General features: G+C 46.8%; 1 protein-coding gene across 9 annotated transcripts in view; it reads right to left on the bottom strand.

Moving 5' to 3' along the window:
* Positions 1 to 13,143: 13,143 nt before the first annotated feature.
* LOC124097811 (cytidine monophosphate-N-acetylneuraminic acid hydroxylase) overlaps positions 13,144 to 17,102 on the bottom strand; it is a 74,022-nt gene continuing 70,063 nt past the window's right edge. For 7 of the 9 annotated variants that reach the window (XM_046452360.2, XM_046452363.2, XM_058582008.1 and 4 more), the window contains 2 exons: positions 15,340 to 15,435; positions 13,144 to 14,803 (listed from right to left, as the gene is read on the bottom strand). In XM_046452360.2, the coding sequence (XP_046308316.1) occupies positions 15,360 to 15,435 (76 nt within the window). In that variant the 3' untranslated portion in view covers positions 13,144 to 14,803; positions 15,340 to 15,359. The remainder of the gene's footprint in view (positions 14,804 to 15,339; positions 15,436 to 17,102) is intronic. The other 2 variants (XR_006853381.2, XM_046452361.2) reach the window with 2 other exon arrangements.

Below are 17,102 nucleotides of genomic sequence, written 5' to 3'. Positions count from 1 at the left end.
TCCATTGACATTCAGAAAAGAATAGTTTCTTTCAGGACATTCAAGTTTCCTTTGATCTTAACACCTTGGCACATGTCGAGGGCGTGGGAAACCCTCCGTAGCTCATCCCTGATGCCCTCCAACCTGCAGGGCCAGGTCTGTGCGGTTCCCATCAGCTCCCCTGTGCGCTTCTGCACCTGACCACCCTAGATCTCCTCGAGTGACTGCTCACCAGCGCAAAGGGCCAGAAGGGCCTGGGGGTGCATGTCCTCCCTTCCTCCAGGGCAGCCCTTACCCCTGGACTGCCAGAGAACCCAGCTCCTCCTTGCCTGGGGATGCACTGGAGGCAGAATTTGCCCTCTAGGGCTCCCCTGTGGGACTGGCACCCCATCCCCACCTTACTGCTCCCCCTGGGAGTATTCTCTTAATAAATCACAAGTCTCAGCATCTGTTTCTGGAGCTACATTGAAAACAATCCCCAGATCCAAAGACAGGCTGCACTCTTTTGTGAGCTGTGAATGGAGGTAACTGAGTGCATGTCAAAGGGGCTCTTTGGGTCCTCTGAGGTTTGCTTTCACTTCTCGTCCTTGGATTCCCAGGGGTCTCACCTAGCAGAGAGGCTACTGGGGATCTTGAGCTCTGCGCCTTCAGAAAATGATCTTCTTTCAAAGAGAACAAGGAAGACAGCCACCATTATTTTAAAAAGAATTTTAAAAAGTCTACCCAGGTGTGAGGTGATCTTTGCTGCTCTAGCACCCCATTCATTCCCTGAAGGCTGAGAAATTTCTTTGCACAGCTATGTTTATTCCCAGGCTGTCTATTTGTATAAATAAATAAATACAGGTACAAGTGTTTGCAAAATGTCAACATTCTGCAATTATTTCTCTGCAAATTTATCTTTTATTTAATCATTTATCATGGATAATATAGCTATTTCTTTTTTCCCCTTTGCTTTACTGAGGTGTAATTAATAACTTGCAAGTGAAATTGTACACATTTAAGGCACACATGCAATGATTTTGGTGTACGTATACATTGTGAAAAGATTTTCAATCAAGGTTGTTAACACGCCCATCATCCCATGTGATTACTTTTTTTGTTTGTGATGGAAACACTTAAGATCAACTCTCTTGGCAAATTTCAAGTAGATGACACAGTACTGTCAACTGTGTGTTAGACCCCAGAACTCATTCGTCTTATAGCTGAAGAGCCATTGTAGCTTTCAGAAAAAGGGTCTTCCTGCCAAGTCCAGCGGCCTGACATCCAAGCACAGGGAGGGCAGATAAGAGACGGCATTTCCAGGTCACGCTGCCTCCGCGGCTGTCTCATGAGTGACACTCTGGGTTCTGACAGCAGGGGCTACACTGCTGGCTGGGCTGATGGGCACATCCAGCAGCCTCAGCGAGACCCTTCTCACAGGGGGATCACGCAGGCTGGCTGCCTCTTCAGACTTGGAGCCGACCTTCAGGCTTGGGCAAACCAGGACAGTCCTTTGAGTCCGGCCAGTCTCGGCCACAGAGAGATGGGTTGAGTGTCCACAGATCCTATCTCCACTTCAAAACTATGCTGGCCACCTGGGCTAGACGTTGAGGACCGAAATCCTACCCCACAAATCCATCTCTTTGGGCTGAAGATGTCAAGATGTAGACCTTTCCAGAGGGACAACCCATTTCCTTGTTGCACTAACCAGAACCCTTTGGGTCCTAAGTGACAGAAACGTAGAACAGCAAAGCATACAATAGGCCTCAACCTAAGGCTTGGTGACGGCGTGGCGGGCGTCAGGTGCAGCTGAGTGAGAAGTCTGCCTTCTCCTCTCCTCAGCTCTCCTTCGCTTGCATTCATTGGCTTCATCTCCAGGGACAAAGATGACCTCCACAGGAGGGCGGCAGCTCTTCCCTGTGGCCCAGCCTGAATCTCAGAACTTCTGCTGTCAAGCTCAAATCGGGGCCGTGGTCTCCATTAGCCAGGCGAGGTGCAGCTTCAGTCATGTGCCCATGGCTGGAGGGAGGAGAGGGCCAGGCGCACCCCGTCCATGGGTACTGAGAGAGGGAGAGAGTGTTTCAGCAAAGAGGACCTCAGGCACCCTTAGCAAGAGAGGAGAGGGTGGCAGTGGCAAGACGCCTGCTCACCACTCGGAACAGTCTTCACACTGCCCAGGTGGCGGCCCCCAGAAAGCAGCTCCCTGACCGGGCAGGCTGAGCCCAGCACGGTGATGTGCGCTTAAATCCCAGCAGCTCAGGAGGCTGGGACAGGAGGCTGGCAAGTTCAAAGCCAGTGTCAGCACAAGGGGAGGCTGAGCAGAGACTGAGACATGCGAGTGTTAGAGACACTACACTAGCAAGGCCACCAGGGTGGGCTTCTGCCCGAGGACCCCTTAATCCACTAATTGCCAAGGTTTCAGCTCTGTGAAACCTTGGGCTTGGCCTACGCTATGCAGCTCACTAGCGTAGGTTGAAGATCCCAATCTAGAGCTTAGATGTCGTAAAAATGATAGTCACATAATCATCCCCTACATTAACAATTCCATTACTTATTATATACTCTGAGTTTTTATATGTGTTCTACCTCTGGATGCTGGGGAGAAATGGGTGAAACTGAGAAGGAAACTCGGGGGCTTTGAGATTTAATAGCACAGTCTTAGAGCCCAAGAAAAATGCAGGACCATGAGAAAAGAGGGAGTGGAGCCCTGGTGGCTGATGTGTCACAAAGAGGGCGGGGCTACTCCCAATCCCACCCACAGGCTTCCCCTGGCTGTAGGGCACATGGCCTTCAGCCTCGTTTTGCTACATTATTACACAGGGATCCCTGTCCTGCTTCCCGTGAGCCCTGGTGCCTCACTGGGAGGGCTGAGACACATCTGGGAAGGGCCCTGGCTTCTTTGCAGGATCTCGTTGGTTCCCACAGAGGGACAGTAAGTGACTAGCAGCAGCTAACTCCATCCAAGCACTGCATTATTTCAGCCCCTGAGGTCCAGCCTCTTCTTCCAATCCACAGACGGATGCTGTGGCCTGGGGAGCCCTGCAGGGACCTGCCACAGAGTGGGAGGGGGAGCCAGGCCGCAGAATCAGGACACCTCATGCCACAGCCGACTGTCTGAAACCAGAAGAGCTGGGAAGGAGGGAGGGAGACGTTCAAGGAGGGAAGACTGGCCTGTAAAGCAGACAGCCAAGAGGGGTAGGGAGGGAAATCCAGGTGTGCAGGACATGGCTGTTACACGGGCAAGGGACCAATAGATTATAACATGGTGCCTCTTTGTACTGAAGATAATACCTCCATGGCATCATTTACCCATGGGTGGCCAAGGGTAAATCAACGGTATCATTGACCCAAACACATAGTGGGAGGCGCTGTTGATAATTACACCAGGAGGACAGCTGTAAGCCGACTGGCTTGTTGAGCGTGGCAGGACCCAGAGCCACCCTACCTAGGGCCACTGAGGTAGAGCTGGGTTTATTCTGATGGATATACAGTGCTCATCCACAGCCCATCCATCCATGGCCTTCCCTTAGTATCTGGATGGCCAGGAGGGACATATTAACTGGCCTTGATCTTTGCAGCTCCGTGCTCCAGCAGAGTATATGGTATAGCCAGGAGGAAACACATAATTTAATTAATCAATTAACCGAGCCAAGCAGTTCATAGCGTGGTTAACGGACTTCATTTGAGGTTCTGAGCTCAGCTATGTGACCTTGAGCGAGAGGCTTAATTACTTTGGGCCTCAGATTCCTGACCTGTAAAACAGGGAGGAGACCAAAGCCTTTGTGGGCTTTACCTTGTTTTGGATGCCCAGCTAAACCCAGTGTGTGGATTATGTAATTCATCATCCTAACAGCTTTATGAAGTAAGGTTCACTGCTCTCTCCACTACCTCCATTGTGCACCCCTGCAAACTGAAGCTCAGCGGGCTAAATAACTCATTGGAGGTTGCACCATTAATAAATGCCCACTTTATGGGGATTGTTTTTTGGTGATTAAATGATGCAATGCTTATTAAAAACTTAGCGTTTTGCTGGGCTTAGTGACACACACCTATAATCCCAGCAACTCAGAAGGCTGAGGCAGGAAGATCGAAAGTTTGGGGCCAGCCTCAGCAATTTAGCAAAGCTCTAAGCAACTTAGCAAGAGCCTGTCTCAAAATAAAAAAAATAAAAATAAAAAGGGCTGGGGAGGTGACTCAGTGGTAAAGGGTTCAATCCCTGGAAGCAAAACAAATCAACCAACCAAACAGTATTTTGACTGAAATTGAAAGTCAATTTGACTTTTCAAGTCAATAGAAAGCCCTGGATAAAAACAGTCCTTAATAATGACATTTTAATAGTTAGTGTCATTGTTGTCTTACATTTGCAATCTGGAAGGTACTAATTTGCATTTTAACTTTCCGCATGTCAGGAAGATGCTCTGAATGAAATCCGGAAACCCACTAATACTCTTTGATGTCCTAAGAGGACAGCATTGTTGACATGACCCATCTTTGAAAGCCCCAAGAATCTGAAACATCCTGACTGGTCTGCCTGCAGCTGGTAAAATAAAAGCCCCGCGTGTGTCCTCAGACCCAGACAGCTATCCCACAGAGGCGAGCAGGGACCTCTCAGTGGAGAGAAGGCAGCAGGCACCCGGTGGGGAAGGACAGAGGGAGAGACTGCTTGTTTAATCCTCTGCCCTGGTTCCCCCCAAACCCAGGCCTGCTGCAGACTCGTTCTTGAGCACCAGGGAGCCTCCACCTCACCTAGCTGCACAGCTGCACGGCCCGGGACTTCTGGAAACCCAGGAGCACTCTACAAGCTTGCAATATACGGTTATGCAGAGTACTGGTATGCATAGGGTTTAATAAGTGTTAGTGTTACACTAATTAGCTTTGGTTGAAAAGGCCACTGTGTTACACAATGTGACCACAGAAGACAAGAGCAGTTTCTGACCTCCAAGTCTACAGAGGTCACCTTAAATGACAGGCCATTGAGTAAGAGCTGAGGTGTGTGGAGTGGTGGGGTTTGGAGAAGGAAAGACAGGTGCAGCTGGGTGAAGGCTGGGGTCCCCCGTGGGCCAGTGTTGAGGATGTTTGGGGTCTTGACAAAAGCAAAGGAAGAAAATCTCCATGTGAGTTAGATCAGTGGAGAGGAGTACCCAGGAAATGGTCATGAGGCACTCCAGAAGGAAGAGAAGCCCCTGCTCACTTCCCCAATCCACCCCAGCCAGGCCCAGAGTGCTAAGTGTGAGCAGATCCCCTCAAAGGCGCCATCTCACCTTCCACCACGCAAGGGTTCTCCAAATCCTGAGCCAATACGGAAGTTGAGAATGACCGAACCCACACTCTGGGGTGAGAGTCAGTGAAAGTGTCCTTACAAGGACCTCACACATTCCACACAGCTGCTCCTTGACTTAGGGTGGGGTTGCATCCCAATCAACCCATTGCAATTTAAAAATACATTTTCAAAACTGCATTTACCATATCTCGCCTACCGAACATCATAGCTCAGGTCAGCCTACCTGAAGCGTGCTCCACACACTCCTGTAGCCTGCAGTTAAGTAAACTCATCTAACGCAACCGATTTTATAGCAAAATGTGGGGTGTATCAATATATCACATACTATAATGAAGGTGAAAAAAATGCTTATCTGAATATGCTTTTGTACCATTTTAAAGTAAAAAAAAAATCGTGAGTTGAATCATGTTAAGTCTGGGACAGTCTGCAGATGACGAACTGTAAATGACACCATGAATTTCTAGTGTGAATCACTCATTCATTTCCAAAATAAACTGATGGAAATTCTGGGCTGGATATGGCATTGAGAATGGGCTCTGCTCTGCTCTGATATGAGCGTCTCTTTTCCTTGGCTACCCAGTTTATACTTCCTCTGTCTCCAAAGATTACTCCACAGAGGCTAAGCTTCAAGCAGTGCTAAAACTACCTAATTATGCATCAAAGAACATTTTCATTGTGGTGTGGCACTGTAAGTTTTGCAATTATATTCCTACAGAGTTTTTTCTTTTCCAATAACCTCTGCAAATATCAGCCTAGAATTTTTTTTTTTTTTTGAATCCTGGGAAGGATCTCTCCTTTCTTTGCCCAATTGTGCGGCCTTGTGCTTTCTCCTGAATCTGAACACCCTTTTTCTCCCAGTTGTGCCTTTTCTGCCCCAAGTCACTGTGAGAATGAAGTTTGGAGTTTTGTTCTTTTAATAGGGAGAATAAATTCCAGATGGGACTCAAGTCAGAATGGTAGTTTGGGGGCAGAAACCGAAATGCCACATTTTCTGGGTAATTTGTTGACTCGTGTCTGGCTTTGTCAATGCTTTGTAAACAGTAGCCGTGATGACGTGATAACAGTAATTATTACTAGACATGTGCCACTTACAGAATGCACTGACATTCTGTGGAGATGCAGCCGGGCTGTGGGACTTGAGTGGGTGGGTTTGGACAGTGGGGACTCAGAGTTGCTGTTGTCACAAATGTCCTGGTCACTGTGGCCCAAAGGTCTCATTGAATTCAATGCTTAATAACGTCTGTCTGCTGAATGGAATGTTCAATTTGGCTTGTGAGGAGACTGATATTTTCTTTTTTTTTTTCCCCTGAGGAAATACTGGCCCCTGGAAACACAGCTTCATTTCTTGACCTTATAAAAATTCTACCTGTTTTGTGGAGGCAAATTAACTGTGGCCCTAGATTTTCTTCGTCAAGGGATACATGAGGGTTTTACTGTGGAACCAGCCCTGTCTTCCGGAGTTCATGGCACCCACTGAAGTGATCAGCTCTGCAAATGCTATTTTCATGGAGTCAAGATGTTTGTAGGGTCATATTGGTTGGGCTTCACACAGAAAAATTCTGGCCTTTGCTCCTGTTATGACTGAGATATTGTGTCCCCAGAAAGCTCACATGTGAGACAACACAACAGTTAGAGGTGAAATGCTTGGGTTAGAAGGTCTTAACCTAGTAGAGGTTAACTGGGTGGTGAGTAGGCAGGTGGGGTATGGCTGCAGGAGGTGGGTCATTGGGGTGTGCTTTGGGGGTATATTTTGTCCCTGGTGAGGGGAATCTCTCTCTGCTTCCTGGTGCCCTGTCCTGTGCTGCTTTCCTCCACCTCATTGTTATGCCTTGATGTTCTGCCTCCCTTCAAACTCAGAGCAAAAGAGTCGCCATCTGTGGACTGAAACTACGGCCCCAAAATAAGCTTTTCCTCCTCTAATGGTTCTTGTCAGGACTTTTGGTCATAGCAGAGAAAAATCTGCCTAGAACAGCTCCTAAGGCCACCTGAGTGTCATGTGGTTATTCACAGATGTGCTCTCTCAGGGGCCTACGCCCTTCAGGGTGTGATCTTTGTGGTTACACAGATAGGTGCAACACACCCAGCTTGGTTTTTAAAGTCTGTAAGTAGAAAACCAAAACGGCCCAACTCCCACCCACCCAAGGACTGAGGCCGAGGCCGGCACTAAGAACCCACCCTTTACAAGGTGGTATTTCAAAGTTCAGGGAGTCTAGTTTTGTGCTGGGTCAGTCGGTGGCGAGGTGTTGAGTGTCTTAGACACGGGCCCCTTCTTCATTCTGGTTGGCCCAAAGATGCAGAGTCTGGAAAGAAACGGGGAGGGACCGACAAGAAATGAACTGCTTTATCCAGTAAAGCGAGTTTAAACTCTCTGGCAAGTTAGGAAAGCCCCCCTTCTTAAGAACTTCCTGGGATGGTAAACCTGGGTCGCGGGCAGATCTGAGGGTGTGGGGCAACTTCTCCGCATGTCTTCGTGAGGGGCAGGGGGTCTCTGCGGAGGCCATGCTGAGGGTCACAGCCGCCCTGGGTCGCGGGGGGCTTTAGAATCCGGGCAGAGGGCTCCTTGCCAGGCTACGCAGCGCGGCGCTGGGGTGGGAGAGGCCTGGGGAGCTGCAGATGGAGACGCCTGGTGGCGGGGCGCGCTGCTGCGGAAGGGTCTCCACGTGTTGGGTGAGGGATGGGAGCGAGGAAGGGGAGTTTTAAAACCTTTTGTCCTCCTACAGGGAACCCGAAGTTGGGATCAGGAAGGAAGGACCAGGCATGGTGCGCGCCCAGGTCCTCCTGGAAAGGGCTGCACGCCTCGCTTAGGTGCTCTTCACCCCACAGGTGAAGCCATCTGTCGCACAGGCGTCAGGGCAGGGCCAACCACCCTCGCCGCGGGAGCCGCAGGGCGCAAGCGAGAGGGCAGGTGCTGTGGGGAGGCTCGGTGCATGCAGCCGCCCTCTGCAGTCGCCTGCTGAAGGCAGCGCCAGACCCGGCCACCGCGGACCGCAGCGCGCAAGGCTGGGGAGCGGCTGGCTGCGCTGCGGTGCTGCTCCGCCCCCTGCCGGCCGCGCGCCTCGCTGCAGGGTGCGGGCGCCGAATGGTCCCAGCGCGGTGCGTCTGCAGGAGAAGGCCAGGTCCCTACCCAGCTGGATTGCCTGTCTCCTTGGGCTAAGGAGCCTTGACTTTGCTAAAATAATAATGTACGGGCATAACAGGGAGGCGGAGTTCTGATATCCTTTTTCATATTTTGGTTATACTAAGAAAAATATCTTGTTTTCTTTCATATGGCGGCCAGGAGGAATAAACAGAGGTGGCACTAAAGTAGAAGGAGGCCATTAGGGCAGAAGAAGAGGATCAGGGAAGAGTGGGGAGCGAAACTGATAAATCACGTTTTTATGTATATAAAAATATGCCCCCAATGAAACCCACCCTTCTGTATAAATAGTTTGTGCCAATTAAAAAAAAAAGCTTCCTTAAAGAGTTTGCTGTTGCTGTTTTTTCAGAAAACACGACGGATCTAAAGATATTGGGGGCATTTAAAGAGAGAAATCTGTATGAGTGATATTTGCAAGCAGCACAGGGGGTTTCTGCAGTAACATCTTGGAGCTCTGGGGAACAACATGTGATCGTGGCTCAGGAGGGGTCCGGGTATTATATGCCTGTACTTTCTCTGGAAGACCGGAGATGCTACCCAAAGCTGCAATTGTTCATACAGCCTCATCCAGCAACCCAGCTTCAAGTATTCTATTGCAAGAAAACAACCCAAAATATGAAAAATGTAATGCATACTGGTATATGAATAACAGTCTTCAAAAGATTGTTCAGTGTTCAACAATAGAAGAAAAGTTGAAGTTAAGGCTCATTTAGAATGTGAAATATTAAGGCAGGTGGGGTGGCCCAGGCCTGCAATCCAAGCACCTCAGGAGGCTGAGGCAAGACCCAGGCTCAAGAAAAAAAAAAAAAAAAGACTGGAGATGAAGCTCAGTAAGTAGTTAGGTGCCCCTTGGTTCAATTCCAGTATCAATCAATAAATACTCATAACAATAATATCACAAAGGCCTGAATTTTTTAACAGTAATAATAGGAGAAAAATTATGTCCAAGAAAATATAGAATATCTACGATGCAATGTTGAATAAAGCTGGGAATGAATGCTGGAATATAGCTGAACTAAAGGGCTGCAGTTAGAATCTAAAATCCTATATTACTATTTTTTTTTACTCATTACACAGTGAATACAAGAATGCTTTTTTAAAATCCACTTAAACAGCACGGAAGTATATAAAGCAAGTGGCGGATCCCATTCCCTTCTTGCCCATCTGTCTGCTCCCTGTTGATAAACTGATGTGAATACTCCAGATGTTCTTCCTTGGACATACACACATTATTATATATAGTGTCATTTTAACATAAAAGTGATATTTCTTGTTACTTTTAATTTTTTAAAACCATGTACTATACTTTTCTAGATCCATAAATACAGAGTTACCTCACTGTTTATAACTACATAATGTGTTCTACTCTATTTCTTAGTTGATAGAAATTTGTGTGACCTAAACTTTATAAATATAATTCTAGCTAGGCGCAGTGGCACACATTTATAATCCCAGCAAGTTTGGAGGCTGAGGCAGGAGGATTACAAATTTGAGGTCATCCTCAACAATTTAGAGAGACCCTGTCTCAAAATAAAAGAATAAAAAGAGCTGGGGATGTGTCTCAGTGGTAAAAGTAACCCTGGGTTCAATACCCAGTTTAAAAAAAAGTTAAAAATGATAATTTTGTAAATCACCTCTCGTATACTTTTGTTGGTGCACCTATTATTAAATTTAAGTTTCTTTTCATTTATTGATTGGCCGATTGTATTCCTTAGACAATTTTCTCTTCATCTCCTTTGCCATTTTTTCTATTTCATTGCTTACATTTTACTATTTATTGTAGGAGTGCTTTTTATTGAGATTTCATTAATTTTAGGAATCAATACAGCACAGAATATTTCTATCCCGGAAAGTATGTCTTCCCAATTCTTCAGATCTTTTATATTCCATGACAAACTTTCATTATTAGTTTCTTTCCATCTTGTACACTTCTTGTTATAATTTATATCTGTCTTCCCTGGGGAAGACGTTTCTAATGTTTATTTACATAACTGAAAAGTTTTTCAATTGGAATAATTACCAGCTGCAGTTGAAACCCTCGAAGTTTCTTAAGCTGATTATGATCTGTCAAATGATAACACAAAGCTCTGTAAACATTACCTGCTCACTTGCTTGTATACACGAGAAATTAATGGATTGATTTAATTGCTTCTAACATGTCAAAAGCAGGATTTAGATATCGTGTTAATCAGAGTTTTGTGGCTGTGACCAAAACACCTCACAAGAAGAACTTAGAGGGAGAGGGTTTGTCTTATTTGGTTTCAGAGGTCTCAGGCCAATGGCCAGGGCTCTAAGGCAGCACGTCTCGCCAGAAGGACAGCTGCTCAGCTCAGGCGCCAGGAAGCGGCAAGAGAGAAACAGAGGGGGCAGGGTGAGGGACAGATATAGTCCCCAAGGCCACGCCCCACCACCCCACCTTGGTGTTACACCTCCCAGCAAGTCAGTCAATTATCAGTCTTCACTGGAGCAGTGGCCCAGGGAGGCAGAGCCCTGTAAGCCAGTCCTTTCAGTTCTGAACATTGCCGCCCTGCCTGACACTCATGCTTTGGGTGGACAGTGAAGATCCAGACCACAACAGATACATAAAAGGAAGGAAAAAGAAAAGAAAAAGAAGGAAAAAAGAGGGTGGGTAGAAATGCCACAGTTTGGAGGAAGTAAACTTTGCTTTCCTCTCTGTGGGCTGGCAGTGAGCAGAGGCCAGTTGGGGTCTTAGACCTGGGTCATCAAAGAAAATATCAGTCAGGTCGGGGTCTGCACACCCCCTTGAGCATTTCACCTGTGCAGGCGGCACATCTGCATGTGTCCACGGGGGTCTCTCCGTCCTCGTTCAGCACCTCCACTGCCGTTAGGCCAGGCCTCACCACGCCCCCCCCCCCCATCTCGCCGTCCTTCCTCCCAGTTCATCTAGACAGGGAAGGGAAGCTGCTAATAATAATTTTTCTGGTACCATTTTCACAAACAATTTGGAGTGTGACAAACTGATCTTAAAGTTCTCGACGGATGTGCAAGGGGTGCCCTGAAAATCTGGATCAAGAAGAGCAACAAGAGAGGAGTGCTTACGTGCTTTCTCAACAAGCCGTAAAACTAAATAAGACGTTGCCATCAGCGGACACGGGTGCAGGGATGGGCGAGCTGGTCTGTGCACCAACGAGCCGCCCTTCCCCAGCACCTCCATGACAACACCTTTCATGTCACAGAAAATGTCTGCCAGCTCCCCTGGTCCGGCTAATGCCCTGTCCCTCATCCCACGTGGACACCAGTGTGCCCGCCCTCTTTTTAACCACCGTTTGCCTGCGCTGTCTCTAAGAAGGTGCCACAGATGCCTGGGTTAGTTTCTGTACCTTCCATTCTGCTATCTTGGTCTATTTGTCTCTCTTTGCAGGAGTGATTTGTTTCTTTTCTTCTTATTTATCTTTTATTCTCTTTTGGAGAAAGTTCCCTTATATGGATGGATACGAAAACATTTGCCAAATGCTTTCTGCACATGCACTGAGATGATCCTATAACTTCTCTCCTTTCTTCAGTGAACGTGGTGGAATGAATGGATCTTCACGTGTTGAACGAATACTGCATTCTGGGTGCTTTATAAAGGACAGAGGTTTCGTTAGCTCCTGGTCCTGGAAGTCTGGGAGCATGGCGAGGGCATCTGTGTGGCGTCTGGTGAGGACCCTCCTGCTGGGCCGTGTGATGGCAGAGGGTGTCATGGGGGAGAAAGCAAGCATGCCAAGGAGCCACTGCTGGGCCCACCCAGTCCTGAGCCGGTGGCCTCTCAGTGGGCCCCTCTCACTACCTCACTGTGGGCCTCCAACAGGAGTTTGGGTGGGACCATTCGAACCTCAACCATCAGAAATTCTTGTTTCCCAAAACACCCCTGTCATGGGTGGTCTTTCTCTTTTGTTGGCATCTTTCAGATGAATATTTTAAAGTTATCCCATTTGTGGCCACCCCTTCCTTACTGTTCCTCTAGTGGTGACCCTAGAACACCCACGTGTCTCATCATGTCGGTGTCGTTGCCAGTTCCTGTTTCTCGCTCCGGACTGACTTTTCATTGCCTGTTTGCAAATCCTCATCTGCTTCTCTGCCCGCTGTGGTACGAAGGGAAGCCCTGTATGCCGAGGGCTGCAGGGGCACCAGTAAGGACAGTCTCCTCCTCCTGGCCAGCGACAGCTGCTTGCCATGCTCCAGAAGCACAGGGTTTCTCAGTGAGCATCAGACCCTGCTGCTGGCAGCTTCCTGGCACCGTTGGGTGGCTGCACACTAAGGCTCTGCACCCGAGAGGCATTTCCCAGCAAATGGCTTCCCCAGTGCCCCCGTGAGCCCCTCTGAACGAGTTCCGCAGCATTGAGCTGGTTGGCTTTTTCTGGATTTGGCAGGTCCCCATGAAGGGAATCAGCCCCTCCTGCCAACCACCCTCCTGGGTCTCCTTCCTCTCCAGCTCTTGGAGGCAGAAGTGGTGGGAAGTGGTCAGACCTGGTCATGTTTTGAAGGTGGAGGTGACAGGAGCTGTCAGCAGAGTGGGTGTGAGAGCAAAGATAAAGGATGATTTTGCAGCTTTTCATTTGGCTCATAGAAGTGAGATATGAGACATGAGAGGAGGAGAGTGAGGATGTGGGGGCACAGGAAGAAGAGCAAGGAGGGAAGTGAGGACATGGGGACAGAGCATGGTTGACGGCTTGAGGTTCTGGTGACCCCAAGGAACTGGATATCGGGAGGAGAGAACTGGACAGATAGCCTGGGCGTAGATAGACCTAGTGGTGAGAAGCCACACTTGCATTTTAAAATAATCTTTTATTCAGTCATTATATGAATTTTAACATAGATTCTATTGACAAATGTTACATTTATTTTTAGTGATAAGTGAATATATTACTATATAGTGTAAATCACAAAAAAATATTTCCTGGATTCCAAACATTTCTGCTCTGCAAAATATGTGAGGTCAACCAGAAGAATCAAGCTCTATTGGTGTCAATAGGAAGCAGATGTCCAGTGTTGCAATTGCCAAGATTTAAGGAGACAAATTCCACCACATTCTGGAATCTTAAGAATTAAAGAGGTAGAATATATAATCAAAAAACAGGTTTTGATTTTTCAAATCAGTGATGTGCATTGGAAACATCAACACGTAAGACAGAAATCTACTTAACAATCATATTTTTCTAGAAATTAATTTCTATGTCCCAAATAATTATATGAATATCATAAAAATCTACAGTCATTAACAAAAACAGGCAAATCAGTTGCCCATTTGCACCATTTGAAACAATGTTTTTAAGAGTTTAGAAGAGGGTTACTCACTGTTTCAGGAAAATGAATTTTTTTTGAAAATTTAAATTTTTTTAAAACTTTATTTTTCCTGTTTCTTCTATGCTTGGATTCATATCTCAATTTGTTATGCCTTGTTTTGCATACATGGCTTGTTCCTATTGGATTCATTGTTTCCTTCTATTGAGAATTATGGGTGAGATTAACATATATATTAATTATATATAATTTATATATATATATATATATATATATATATATATATATATATATATATATATGGGAACCCAGTACTTCATGCATCTAAGCATATAATCTGGCACTGAGCAACACCCCCAGAAAAATATATTTGCGTATCCGCGTAGTGATCCACAAGTTTTGTAAACATCTCATGAAGGCAGCATGACATCCGATGCTTATGTGATAAAGCGTAGTTTCTCTGGGATAAACCTGTATCAAGGTGGAGCAGGTAAATTCTTGAATTCTTCATGTGCTCTGGCATCCCTGTGAGTGAAAGAGATTGCTAATGAACAACCACTGAACCTTATCTCCATACTGCCCTTTTCTTGTTGCATTGGACACATCTTCGTTCTTGCACGTAGTTTGAGCTCTAGAGCTGCTTTATGGTGAGGGAGAATCTAGGATGTGAACTGGGATGCGACTTCGGACCCTTTGCACTTTGCTGGGTGGCTGCCCATATGTGGCATGGCTCTCCTGTGTGGCTCATAAGGTCCACATGGCCACCACCCACTGCCCACTCAGCCCAAGCCAGTGCTTACAAGCGTGACCTGTGGTGCAGCCTAGTGGGCCTCCTTAGCATGCCCTCTAGCTTAGGATCATGCCCAGAAGACCTAACCCTGCGCCTGTGCTAGACTACAGTGTGGATTCAGGGCTTTGCAACTGAGAAGGATGTAAAAGAAGCTCCGACTTGACCTTTAACTTTATCGGTAAAGACAACGGGAGCCTATCTAAGAGGCAAGTCTCACTGACAGTGGGAGAGAAAGATGCATGTGCTCCTTTCTTGCTTGAAGTCATGATCGCACTGGGTGCGTGCTAAGCACGGGGCTGGCCAAGCAATAGTCTCTAGTTGAAGGGACTCATCATCTATGGGGAGGAACCGTCACCAGCTTATTGATGGAAAATGTGAAGGGATCAGTCGCTGTCTGTGGAACAAATAAACAAAAGCAAGAGTCAAGGGGAGACTGACTCCATAGGAAGACTGTGTGGTCCTTCCCATCACGTGCATTTGGAAACAGTGTGTAACTCGTCTGATGAAAGGACACCTCAAGCCACAGACAGAGTGGCCCCTTCCATGTGTACCAGACAAGCTCCCCTCCTCCACTCCAGAGAAGCCAGAGGTCTACAGGACGCGGAGGGAATGGTTCCCATCTTACTCCGTCTTTAGATTTTCTCTTTTGTTTTGCTGCTGCTATCCTTGTGTGCTCATGATTTATTTCTGAGCACTCACTGACATCTCAGAATGGATTTTGTTTTGTTCACTAATGGCTGTGTGTTCACGTCAACCTGACTGAGGCTTGTGTGGCCCCTGGACTGGATGCCCTCACTCTTTTATTCACTTTCTTTTAAACTTTAGCATCCTTGTACTGTTCACTCTGTCTCAACCCCCGAAAGTCAGGGGCCTGCTAACTTAAGTGACAAAGAGCAGCAGAGTGTCTCCCAGATCCACAGGGTGCTCTACCTGAGAAGTCCCAGGTCCCTCTAACCGCAGTGCATCAGGAAGGACTTCCAGTTGGGTGGAGTCAGTGGCAGTTTTATTTGAAAATGATTCCAAAACCTGTAGGAGACAGAGAGCAGGGAAATACGTTTTGGAAACCCCCACACCTCCCGTTTTGCCAGGACCTTTTGGATACTGCTCTCAGTTTTCCCTAATGCAGCATTTCTGAACTGATCAGGGCTCAGGAGCTTACAGTTTTCAGGGTGTTGAATGCAGAGAGTCCCTCAAAACATGATGAGCCTGTCTTTTTCATGGCATTGTTATGAGCCTTGCTTTAAGGAATTCTCATAGGTGAAAAAACCCAGATTTATATGCTGTACACAAAAGCATTAGGGCCTTGGCTTGGCAAAGGGGCAGGTGAATGTGTCTTGGGGTACATTATTCATAGGATGAAGAACTGGCTTCCTGAAGAACAATTTGGCAGAGGGCACCAAAGGCCTAAGCCCTGTGTTCACCAGGCCCATCAATGACACACCCAGGAGTCTGTCCTCAGGAAATCATTAAGAAAGTGTGCAAGATAGAGCTGCATGCTGATCTGCCCAGCCAGGGGTTGGGACAGTGAAAGGTTGGAAACAACTTAGAGGTCAACCCAAGATGGGCTCCATAAAGTCTGGACATGGGCAGACGGTGTCAGGGAGGCGGGCATCAAAGAGGCTGGGGAGAGTCTGCAGGAATGTGGACAGTCATGATGATAAAGTGTGGAAAGATGCACAGCATTGTCCTATTTTTATAAAAAAATGCATGTGTTTGTGAACAGAAAAAGGACGATTAATTAGACACCAACATGCCATTGCTCTGTCAACGTGATGGGATTATGTGTGGTCTTAACTTTAAAATATTTTTTCAAATTTTCCACAGTGAATTTGTGTGGTTTTTGTAAGGAGAAAACTGTTTGGCAAGCCCACTCATTCTGTTTTAAGAGCAACAAAGATAAATTGGGCCGTGACTGCGTCCTAAGATTCATTAATGCATCCTATCAAAACATGGCACACCAAGATCATCTTCAGCATCTAGGGCCTAGAAGTTCCCAAGATGAATTATTTTCATTAAGAAACCTCTAGAATCTCCCCAAAGTTGCTGCATTCTCCCCCCAATCCTGTCAGGACAGGAAGCTGGGTATATGCTCTGTTGAAAATGAACAAAACTTGGGCGTGCATTTTAGCCGTTAAAAGGCTATGGGGTGCCCTGCGGGTCCCCGTGTATTTGGGTGTTAAGTTGCACAACAGTTGCACTGAAACCGCATTTAAAAACAACAGCAAGGGTACTGCCCTACCCCCAACAATACAGGACATTTTATTGAAAACAAATCTATTTAGAGAAATGCCAAAGGACCCAGAAATGGGCACTGTTATCAAGGGTGACCCTGAGTGGGTGGAGGGTGGGGCAGGAAACAGATGTGGTTTCCTGGGAGGTACCTGGTGGGGTCACTTTGTGTTTTATATACTTCCACCTTCTTCTAAATTTCAAACTATAACATTCAAAGGAAATTTAAAAAAAAAGAAAGTTTGAATAAACGCCTGTAATTGCAGGCTCAAGACAGAAACGAGATGGTGGGTTTTTCTGAGGCATTTTAAATGAGAGGATTAGAAAGCGTGCTCTATTCTTCGGTAATTATTTTCCAAGCGTGAAAATGGAAAATGGCCTTTTCTGAGAGTGCAGTTCAAGTCTTCCAAGTGTGAGTGCAAAGACTTGCACAGTTGTGAACAGTTGTGAAGGCTGAGCGAGCC

Source organism: Marmota monax, unplaced genomic scaffold (assembly GCF_021218885.2).
Source record: "Marmota monax isolate L192 unplaced genomic scaffold, Marmota_monax_Labrador192_F-V1.1 WCK01_AAM20220418_F8-fsc00141, whole genome shotgun sequence".
NCBI classification, from domain to species: domain Eukaryota; kingdom Metazoa; phylum Chordata; class Mammalia; order Rodentia; family Sciuridae; genus Marmota; species Marmota monax.
Note: the sequence above shows the minus strand (reverse complement) of the source record. Positions and strands in the feature narration are given on the sequence as shown.